The 11,564-nt window shown below is 43.4% G+C and overlaps 1 protein-coding gene across 1 annotated transcript; it reads left to right on the top strand.

Annotated features, from left to right (window-relative positions):
- Positions 1–435: 435 nt before the first annotated feature.
- Positions 436–9,895, top strand: palb2 (partner and localizer of BRCA2). Its single transcript, XM_053326041.1, has 12 exons — positions 436–534; positions 627–686; positions 774–960; positions 2,115–3,599; positions 4,165–5,585; positions 5,679–5,831; positions 6,231–6,313; positions 6,489–6,638; positions 6,741–6,857; positions 8,119–8,206; positions 9,218–9,432; positions 9,522–9,895. Exons 1-12 carry the CDS (start codon positions 469–471, stop codon positions 9,730–9,732), a joined length of 4,236 nt encoding a protein of 1,411 aa, XP_053182016.1. The 5' UTR covers positions 436–468; the 3' UTR covers positions 9,733–9,895.
- The last annotated feature ends 1,669 nt before the right edge of the window (positions 9,896–11,564 follow it).

The following is an 11,564-nucleotide window of genomic DNA, read 5'->3' as shown; positions in this document are numbered from 1 at the left end:
ATCTATGACATGGTTATATTTCATTATAAAGGTCTTAAAGTACATTTATGCTTAGTAAATCAGACTGATCGAGTCATCCGAGCTCTACTACTGGAGTCTGTTTTTGGAGAGTCGCGGGAAATTGTTTAACTAAATCGATCTCCGTCTCATCGAGCATCAACATGAACTTTACATGGACAAAATAACAGAGCCACTGTAAGTCTGTAAACCACTGACATGAACTATATTAAACCACAACATGTCATTTTAAACCGGATAGATACATTTTTGCCGTGAACTCTCATCGCTAATGTTTGAACTGACCGATAAGTTGGAATCGTAGCTTTCTTTTTAATGTTATCTTACACGGTGAGTTAAAATACACGTAGATTACACCTTGTTTTGTACCTTTAAAAACTACCATAGTGTCGTTGTGCTTTACGTGTAATTGTAGTCGTGTGTGTTTGGTGTCAGGGTTGAGTGAGCAGGATGGAGGACACTGTGCACTGTGAGGATCAGCTGAAGACTACTCTGCACTGTGATGACAAGGAGAAGGTAATGTACACTTGTTTTTCATTAATATTTATCTAGCTCTATCACCTCAGACTGCTGCTGACCTGTTAACATTCCCCCCCCCCCCTACTCAGCTTCGTCGGAAGTTGGCTCTGTTACAAAGGGAATATCTGAGGACAGCCCAGAAACTGCAGGTAACATAGTCATAATACTTCATGTTGTAACTTAAAGCCCAGTGCAGAAACTGTCTCATACTCACTCATATGTTGATCTGCTCGCAGCGTGCTGAGCGTTTGGATGCAGTGAGGAAACATGTCAGGAGTAAGATCCCACAACAGAAAAAGCAGGACCAGAGAGACCCACAGGTGACATCTAACCCCTGTCCCAACCCGTCAACATCTTCACTGACACTGGACGCTCATAATGGGGCAGCTCCAGGTGAACCTCACGGCCAGGAAAACACTGGAGGTGAGTCTATCTTAATCAGTAGTTAACCTGTTAAATGTCACTGTCCCCCAACACGTCAACATCTTCACAGACACTGGAGACTGTCAGTGTTTGAGCTCCATGTGTACTTCAGTGCCAAAAACACACTGGAGGTGAGTCTATCTTAATATAGTACAGGTAGTGTTATACAGAATACACATAATCTGCCGTTATAATAAGGATTCAATTAGAAATGCTTGCTGTAAAATATATATTTGTACAAGTGTAGATCTACAATATTTAGATACTGACCTATGAAAAAATGGAGCTGGATAATAACAGTGAAGAAAGAAAAAAAGGTTTATGAATATTTACTTAAGTGTAATCTTTTTCTTGTTCAGGGGGAAAAACATTTGCTATTAAATATAAATCTGTACAATACTATAGTTAGTTATAAGGTACAGTTAGTTATAAAGGGTTATTTATTGTGTCACACACATACAGTTGCCCACATGAACTTATAAGACACCAAAAAAAAATGTAATGGTGAACCAATACTTGGACAGGTATCTAACTTCTTATGCATAACATTATGTATAAAAAGTATTGTTGTAAAAAGAATGTAGCCTGTAAATCATCATATAATTAACAATAAAACATGAAATGGACTTCAAAGTATTTTCTCTTCAGTGAGACGACCAAACCTGCCCGTTTCTATAGCTGATGTTAATGTACCTGCATGTTTGTGTGACTATGCACTCAAAGATCTTTGATTTTTAGTTTAGATTTTCTGCTTCATGTAAGGCTATAATATAAGTATATAATTATAATAGTTTGTTTTTCATGGGACAACATGTTTGTAAATGACCAAACAGTAATAGACCACATTTTCCTTTACGTCAGGAACAGTTTAAGCTGATCAAATATTACACAGTAACCTGTTTTTAAAAACATGAAAAATATATCAGACGCACAAAATAAAGACTGGTACTGTATGTATGTACCTGTATGTGTACATATATTATATTGATGCTTTTTCCCTATTTGTTGTGTAAATGTAGTGCATTAAATCTCTCACAAATGGTCTCAATATAACAAGTCTTATATATTGTAATATGGTTGAGGTCACATTGTCATTACTCTGAGAAGCAGTCAATGTTTTGCCAGTAATAACAGTACACACTATGTTTGACCAGGCCCAGCGGACTCCGATAACTCCAGGAGGAGCCAGGTGATCGGGTTCCTGCCCCCTACCGATGTCTCTTGCCCAGCGACCCCAGACTCTGCCCATGAAGGAGCCAGATGTCACAGACAAAATCCTGCTCTGCGCCTCAGGTCCAGAAGCAGCCGCCTGCGCTGGGAGAGGAGGAGTGCCGAGGCTGGCAGGAGCACGGACAACAGCGAGGAAGGACAGGAGCAGAGTGAGCCGACGGAGAGTAGAACAGAGAGAGACGAGGAGACGGTGAAGCCAGAGGGAACAGAGGTTGTGAATGAAAGTGAAGAGCTATTTTCTGCCGCTGATTCTGAGTCTCCCTCTCTGCTGCTGTCACACTGGAACACACAAGGACATGAAGACACGGGAGAGATGCCAGAAGGAGAGGAGAAAAGGGAAAAAGAGAATGAAGTGATAGACGAAGGGAGCAAAACCTCTTCTTTGCTGCCTGTGTGCAGAAGCCCTGCTGTACACTCTGAAGGAGGGAGACAAGATTTCACACAAAATCAAGAAAAAAGGGAGAGAAAAAGAGGAGAAGAGGGCGAGGATAGTAGAGGACAGAAAGATGACAGGCTGTGTGAAGAGAATAGTAATAAGAATACAGAACAACATGCAGGAAAGAAAACAGACAGTGAACAAACTCATGATGTGGAGATAAAGGTAGAAAAAAGTGGGATGGGAGGAGATGAGAAGGGTGCAGGCCTTCTGGACTCTTGTACAATAGTGGAGGGACTACTTTTCCCAGTGGAGTACTATGTCCGAACCACAAGACGTATGGCATCTTCACAGAGCCAGCCTGACATGCAAGCCATCCACCTCTCTCAGTTAATCACGGGGCGATGTCGCCGGGGTCGGGGACAGGGTCGGGGTCGGGGCCGTGGCAGAGGATCGCACAGACACACACACAACGATGAACATTCAGATCAACACATAGATTCATCCTCTCTCACACCTGCACGTCCTCATACGCAGCCGCAGGCTAGCGACACGCCTGCTGAGCTCAATCAGAGCTCCGGTGAGACTTCAGATCAAATCTCGTTAAGTGAGACCAACACCAATGCCTTTTCATCCCCGACTGTTTGCACGGCTCGTCCAGGTAGAGGCGGGAGGAGGAAAAGAGGTAGGGGCAGAGGGAAACCTGGGACCCCACGATGCTCTCTTAGTTCAGACACCCATCACCTCAGCCTTGAACAAACCTCAGATGATCCCCAGCCCACCAACACCCCGCTCTCCTCCTCCGATCTCTCTCTCCATGCAGCTGATAGACCAAAACCCTGCCTCACCCCAGAAGAAACCGTTCCAGTGTTGGCCGACGTCCAGCCTGCATCCACCCCCAACACAGCTACACACCACCCCTCTGAGGTTAATGGAGCTCCGTCCAGCGCTGCCTCTGGACAGCAGGGGCAGGTCTATTCCATCTTTCTGAAGAGCAGCAACAGGACTAACAGATCCTCACAGAGGAACACAAGTAAGACTTATATGGAGAATGTTTGTGTCAAATGAAGAGATTGTCTTGCTAATAATGTTATGATGATACAGTAAAAGTATGTTAGTGTTTAGGGATGCAACTAACAAGTATTTTATTATCAGTTAATCTGTTTAGTTTGGTTTATAAGATGTCAGAAAATGGAAAGTGAAAAATGTTGGTCATTGTTGCCAAAAGCCAAGATGACGAACCACAACCTAAAGATATTCAGTTTACTATCACAGGAGACTAAAGAAACCAGAAAATATTCACATTTGAGAAGCTGGAACAGAGAAATACAACATTCAAGCAGCTCTAATGTCCATCCAAAATCTTGTATTAAAACAAAATGAATTAAAACAATCTTGTTTTAATATTTTTTGACAAATAATGGACAAATTAATTCCTGGTTTTAGTCTCTTCAGTGAAACAGTTCATGATAATTAAAAACTAAATCCAACCTCATCTTGTAGGTTTTGCCATATCTGATAATATACACTGAATGAAAAACATAGTAAAGAGCATGTTGATGTTTTTTAATCATGTTTTTTTTACATGTGTCCCGCAGGTGCAGACAGTTGGCAGTCTTATCTTTTACCCTCCTCGCCACCCTCCCAAACCTCTCTGTTTCCTCTCCCCTCTTTATTCTCTGTCCCGCTGATCAGCAATCAGCCAAACTTCGACATGCATCAAGATTTCCATCTCCCCGACGACCAGTTCGCTTCCCTGAAACTTCACAAACTCCGCCGAGTCGCTGTGGAATCAGGAGTTGAACATTTCTCATCGCCGTCTTGCAACACACGTAGCAGCAACCGGCGCTTCGACTCCCAATGCAGCAACGACCCGGTGGCGCCTCTACTGCTCCCGCTCAGCCTCACACCCACAGTAGAAAAATCACCCCACCCCAATAAAGAGAAAGAGGAAAGAAAGATAAAAGAAGACAATCTCACAGATGAATTGACAAGCCCGTCCTCAGCTGAAGAGTTGTTAGGTACGACAGACGCCCCTGGAGAGCAGCAGACTGACAACCTTAATACAGAGTGCCAGAGTGACACAAACTTAACAGAATCTGCTGTTAACTGTGTAGAGAAGCACACAGAGAAAGACCCTGTGACTCTCAATTGTCAGATTAGCGTCTCCGATAGCAACGCACACTCCCCTGTGGATCCCCCTGTCAAATCTGAGATCTCTGTGAAGTTTAAAGATGAACCTGCAGGCAAAGAGAGCGATACACTTCAAATTAAACACCCTGCATCGGAAGAAGAAACGCATTGTTCTGTTGCGGTCCATCATTTGGAGGATGAGAGGCCTACCAACCACCAAAAAGAAGATAAAGCTTTCATCAAGAGTCTTTCCTTCTCTGATTGCCCTCCTCAGGAATCTCCCGAGGGCGCTCCAAACAACTGCACCGCTGCTGCTCAGGCATGTAGCGACACTGACGCTACAGAAGAGTCTCCTGTGAAGCTGCTGAAATCTTTTGTCAAAGATTTAAAGGAACCCTCTGAACCCACAACAAATATTATAACAGACAGATTAGAGGAAAATAAAAATCAGGAGAAGCCGTCACCGCACCACAGTGTCAACTCTCAGCTCCTACTGAGCCCCCCTCTGGCCTCAGCACCCTGCCCCTTCGTAACCCCACACAAGCCCCTATCTGCTCTCCTCTCCAGCCCCACACTACCATCCCTAGGACTCACCCCACATCCTCTTTCTGCTGTTGCCCTCCCCCTCACCTGCTCTCCATCTGCCCCTTCTCTCACATTACCTCCTCTTCACAGCCCGTCCACCCAGGCCCTCTCCCCTCCAGCTCTCTCTCCTTGTGCGTCCCTCCCTCCCGTTTCCCTCTCCTCTGCTCAGATTCATACCTTACCTGAGATTCCAGCTGTGGATGATCCGTTACAGACTGGCAGCGACATCCAGGTGCGGGGCAGAGGCGGGCAGGTTGGGGCAAGAACAACTGATGAACACATGAGGAAACACACATTAGAGGTAAAAGGTTTCACAATTGTACAAGAATTTAGGTTTATCTGCAGTGTCTATAGATTGTTTTTGATGTGTGTGTGTCTGTGTGTGTGTTTTCAGGCTCCAGCAGGAGGATGCCTGGTGGACACTTGCTGCCTGCTCGGATCTTCAGGCAGTTTGTGTGTAGCTGCAGCAGGAAAGTGGGCGGTGTGTTTGTGGAGTCAGACTTCAGCATCTGATTGGAGCCTAACACACACATGGACCTTCAATGAGGTGAGCATTTTGTGTGTGTGTGTGTGTGTGTGTGTGTGTGTGTGTGTGTGTGTGTGTGTGTGTGTGTGTGTGTGTGTGTGTGTGTGTGTGTGTGTGTGTGTGTGTGTGTGTGTGTGTGTGTGTCCACATGTGTGAGTCTTAAAAGGACAGTCAGTGAGAAATGCACCAAAAAGGCAAACTTTGGTTTAAACAATGTAGGTTTCAAATCCTTCCAAAAAATTGTCCCTGTAAATGTGTTATAATGACGGAAATGCATTGCAGCATCTTTATCAGGCCTCAAAGATACACACACAGTGGATTTGATGGGAAAGAGAGACTTTTTTTAGGGTCCTTTCACATCTACCCCCTTTGGTCTTTCTGACTTTTTCGTTTGACCTGAGTGTGGATTTTTGCTTACAGCCAGTGATCAACGTATTTCCTGTCCCGGATGCTGCTGGACTTATGTGTGTGACTTTGGGTCAGTTGGAGATCAGAGAAATGAGGTGAATAAAGCACTGTCAATCTGACTCTGTGACATTTAAACATCTGTACAAGAATCAAGCCTGGAGATTGACCACAGATATTTTTCAATGAGCATGTCCAAGTGAATTTTAGTCCAGAACCAAGGCGAGTTGTGCCAGCTGTTGAAGTTTGACGCAACTGTGTTCATGTCTGCAGGATGCTGTCGTGCTCCAGCCTCTCACATGTGCTGCTGTGTGAAGGCGTCATCCAGGCTGTCGTAGGTGTGCCCAGATCCAGAGTGGTCAGCTCCTCGTACTCAGCGGCTGGTTCGACACTGCAGGTGTTCACACTGTCAGACAGCGACAGGTAACTCCGCAGCATCTGTGTTTGTGTGTTTATTCTTTCTCAGCTACTTTCTCAGTGCGCTCACATCTCTGTGTATCATCTCTCTTTTTTTCTCTCCGTCAGCACACACAGCTGTCAGCCTCTCGTGTCTCCTGGTGTTTGTGTCGGGGCCATGGCTCCAGTGGACGGACTTCCAGATGCTCTGATCGGCACTGACGAGGACGGGTGCCTCTTTGTTTGGTGAGTGAGATTGGAGCAGTGAGAGGGAGTTTCAGTTTAAACGCTGATGGTCACCTCAAAGCAAACATACCTTGGTTCAGATGTTGACTCTGGTCCTTCCTGTTTGGAGTTTTCATCTCGTTTTTTTTATGTTTATGCAGCATACTCTCATGCAAGAAACACTTGTATGGACAGATTGTGGAAACAAAAACAGACTAGTGCCCACTTAAGCCCATTAGTCCAGTACATGAACAGATTTACTTAATTGTATTCAAACTTTCATCTATGCAACAAAGGTACTTTTGCCTTTATTTGATAATGTAGATACAGACGAGACTCTAACAAAGGTCTCTGGGTAATGTGTCTGAAGTGCTTGTTGGATGGTCTAATAGCTGCAGAGCCGTGATTGGCCAGCTGTGCAGATGTGAGGAAGGAGTTTGAGTTTTACATGCTCTCTCTGTTTCTCTTTTTTCAGTCTTGATTTTAGCTTTGAATGGTTTTGAACAACTATAAACACAATTTCCGACATGTTTGGATAAAAGCATTGTACAAACTCGTTCCGACTTTTAGATCACTAAACAGGCAGGACGCCCGCCAGGAGCAACTATACAACATGAGATAATTATTTAATTTAGGCAAAAGAAAGCAAATAGTTTTTACAACCAAAAGTGTAATATTGCTTTAAACTGACAGTGTGAATTAATGACAATCCTACACTGTAAATTGTAGAAGTTTATGATCCTTTAAAGATTGATTTGTCTTCACCAATACTGAGGACAAGGATGAGTTATAAGGAGTAACCCCCCCCTCCCCCCCTCCCCCATTGTGGATAGGCAGGTGAGGTGAAGTGAAAACTGTTGTGATGATGTTGTCTTGTCGTCAGCACGGTGAAATCTCTGTGACCCAGAGTATAAATAAGTGGATTTAGTGAGAAGCCAATTACTCAATTAACTAATCTTCCTTATGTCGTCTGTTCTTTATGTGAAGGAGCACTAATTAAAGATTATTAATGCAGCTTCTTCATTACTTTTTGAGAGAAAGTAGCTGTATGAATGTTCATGCTCATGATCACTGATGTCTTTTAATATATGAAGATATTTAGCAAAGAGTCCTTCACACTGTAAGCCACAAGGGGGCGCTAGTCTGACATTTTAGGCCTTGAATCATTATCAGGAAAGTTTTGCAGGATTTGTTCATTTCTCTAATCAAGATTTTTTTTAATCTTTTGCATCTTTCAGTAAGACTGATGTGTAACAAGCTTTTTTCTGTTTTTGTGTTACAGGAATTTAAAGACTGGACAGCTGCTGCGGAGAATCGTCCTCGGAGATGGTTTATCACACACAGCCTGTCTCAGAGGATATTCTTCATGTGTAAGTCCAGTGTAAGATTACTGAGGGTTCCCATGCCCAAAATCTGGAAAATGATTAGCCAATTTTCCAGTCATAGAAAACACATGGAAAATGAGAGAAAAAGTGAAATGTCCCAGAAAAGCTCGAGTCGTTGTGGAAAATTATTCTCCATCCTCTTCTTGTCTCTGCCTGCAAACATTTTTGACGCTCTACATCAGAGGTGTTAAACTCATTTTCATTCAAGGGCCACATACAGAACAATTTGATCTCATGTGGGCCGGATCATTAAAAGATGGAGGGAGGGAAGGAAGGAAGAAAGAAAGGAAGGAAATAAGAAGGGAAGGAAGGAAAGACAGGCAAAAGGAAGGAGGGAAGAAAGGTAAGAAAGACAGATGGAATGAAGGAAGGAAGAAAGGGAGGAAGGGCAGATGGAAGGAAGGAACAAAGAAAGGATAAAAGGAAGGTAGGAAGGACAGATGGAAGGAAGGACAGAAGAAAGGAACAAAGAAAGGATAAAAGGAAGGTAGGAAGGAAAGATGGAAGGAAGGAAAAGAAAAAGGAAAGTGGGCCGTACTGCATCCTTCGGCGGGCCAGTTCTGGCCCGCGGGCCGCATGTTTGACACCCCTGCTCTACATGCTTAGAACTTTGTCATAATTTCTAAGCATGTAAAAGATTATTTCATTAGATAAGTTATAGCCGCCATAGACTACACATCTTTAAATCAGACTTCTGGGGATGAGAGAGGAACAAACATGGCAGCAATCTGAGTAAATGTACAAAATGCAAAGTATTACTCTAGAAAATGATACCTCTCCAAAGCATGGGGGGTGGGGGAGGGGGGTTGTATTAGTGTATGGCATTATAACTTGTCTGTCATATTGTAGCAGCTGAAAATGTCCTGGAAAAAGACTTTGAGAAAAGACTGGCATCCCTGTTACTGCCTGCTGACAGGATGATGTATCTGCCTCTGTAAGCATCTCACTCATGACAGGATCTTGATTTAGACTTTTTGTTTACACACTCTTGCACAGGGAGTGTTACTAGTCCTGCTGCAGCATCAGTTCCTCAGATCGCTGGAGGAAGAGGAAAAAGAAACCAAAGCAGAAGAGCAAATGTTTCTAAGGGAGGAGGAGAAGGAAGAAGAGAGGTGTAACACTGCGCTGTTCTCCTTGGTCGCTGTTAACCCTCTGAGTGGAAAATCTGTCCCGGCTACTCGGCTGTACCCGCCCAAAGCCTGGTCCGGCAGGTGAGGTGATGACTGATGATAGACGAGGTGGGTGTTTCTGTACATTAATGTAACTTAACAGTCCCATCTGCCTCTTTTTCTCTCTGCAGCTTGTGCGAGGCCGACGTTAACAGCTCGAGCGTGGTGGGCCTGAGTCAGAGCGGCTGCGTGTGTGTGTGGGAGCTCGGCCGCCGGGGGGAATCCAGGATGGTGTGGGCTCCGGAGAGCGAAGGCTGGCAGCTGGCTCGCTGGGGCTGCGGGGACACGTTGATGACTGGACATCACAACGGAGACATTACGCTACATTTGTCTCTCAAGTGATTTTTATCACATAAAAAAGGTCCTTTGGTCATTGTTTGGTTTACAGGTTCAACATAGCTTCAGTTAACCTTTGTGTCGTCCTACTGGGTCAAATTGACCCGTCTGTTTTCACTGTTCCTTCTTTCCTTCCTTCCTCCTTCTCTCTTTCTTTCCTCCCCATTACATTCCTCCATTCCTTCTGTCCTCTGTCCTTCATTCCCTCCCTCCTTTCCTTCCTTCTTCCTCCCTCCTTCCTTCCTTCCTTTCCTTCCTCCCTCCCATCCTTCCTTCCTTCTTCCTTCCTTTCCTTCCTCCCTTCCTCCCTTCCATCCTTCCTTTCCTTCCTCCCTTCTTCCTCCCTCCTTTCCTTCCTACCTTCCTTCCTTCCTTCCTTCCTCCTCCCTTCCTTTCCTTCCTCCCTTCTTCCTCCCTCCTTTCCTCCCTTCCTTCCTCCCTCCTTTCCTTCCTCCCTTCCATCCTTCCTTTCCTTCCTTCCTTCCCTCCTTTCCTTCCTCCCTTCCTTCCTTCCTTTCCTTTCCTTCCTCCCTTCCTCTCTTCTTCCTCCCTTCCGTCCTTCCTTTCCTTCCTCCCTTCCTTCCTTGACTTGAGGGCAACATCAGGGTTAAAGAAAACATTTAAAACACATCACATTAAGTCAAAGTACTTACACAATGTTATGTTACATTTCTGGCTTCATTTAATTGGCAGTTTTCTACCTTACAGCAAAGTTATGGGAATCTAATCTCTCTGTAAACTGAACATATGCTATAAGTCAGTCCGACCTTTAGAGACGATGTGACTCATGTTTTTAGAGCAGCAGTGTAACAAACTGGATGTTTACTGTAATGTTGGATTTCCACTTATTTTTAGACTACTGTATCTCCTGACTGAAAACCACCTGTGTATTTTATAACCACTGCTGCTGTTTGAACTTTACTGTGCTTACTTGAAAACATATTGATATATATTTAAAGAGAAAAAAAGCTTTGTGTTTTATAATTTACATTAAACATTTGTGATTTCTGTTTTTTTTTGTCTGATATATTTTTACACATTTTTCCCATAAAAACAAAAGTCGTGTGTGTAAATGTAGTCATGTAGGTTTGGTATGTTGGGTTATCTCCCGCTATGATCATGGACACACCGTAGGTCTTTAACATCCTGGTGTGTGAGTAGTTAAGTGTAATTATCGCTGCACAGCACACTTTGATCAAAGAAAACTATTTCTCCTGCAGGCGTTTTCCTCAAGCAAGGAAACAAACACCTTTCTCACAGCTGTTTCAAACCAAACCAGAACCAGCTGAATACTGTTAATGGTTCTTAAAACTCCACACAGTCAACATAAAACATGAGAATCTTTCATTTAACTACATCTTAAGTCCAGTCAGAATATCAATATCGTGACATCAGACTAGATATCCTCTTAGATTTTGGATATTGTAATACGGCATAAATGTCTTTTCCTGGTTTTAAAGGCATTTACAGTTAAGTGTAATGTGTAATCTGAATTTAACAGACTGTTCAAGCTGTTTTATTATTTGCTTTTAACCACTAAATCATTACATCCACATAACTGATGGTTATTTAACAAAAATCTCATTATGTAAATATTTTGTGACAGCACCAATTCATACAGTATTGTCTAAATATGGATATCGAGGTATTTGATCAAAACTATTGTGATATTTGATTTTGTGGATATGGACCAGCCCTACTACATCAACATGAAAATACATCAACCAGCTGAATCCCATCCTGGGTGATTGAAACATTGAAGCATTTCTGATTTATTTCAGCTGTTCCATAGGTGAGAGGTCCCATTCTTGTTCTGTAATTAACCTTCATGTCTTCCT

This window comes from Scomber japonicus, chromosome 2 (assembly GCF_027409825.1).
Source record: "Scomber japonicus isolate fScoJap1 chromosome 2, fScoJap1.pri, whole genome shotgun sequence".
In the NCBI taxonomy this organism is placed as follows: Eukaryota; Metazoa; Chordata; class Actinopteri; order Scombriformes; family Scombridae; genus Scomber; species Scomber japonicus.
Note: the sequence above shows the minus strand (reverse complement) of the source record. Positions and strands in the feature narration are given on the sequence as shown.

Excerpts from the sequence above, each read along its gene's own strand:
- palb2 (XM_053326041.1), top strand. The coding sequence starts at position 469 with ATGGAGGACACTGTGCACTGTGAGGATCAGCTGAAGACTACTCTGCAC. Across the intron at positions 3,600-4,164 it reads ATCCTCACAGAGGAACACAA|GTGCAGACAGTTGGCAGTCT; the intron begins GTAAGACTTATA and ends TGTGTCCCGCAG. Across the intron at positions 6,314-6,488 it reads TTGGAGATCAGAGAAATGAG|GATGCTGTCGTGCTCCAGCC; the intron begins GTGAATAAAGCA and ends TCATGTCTGCAG.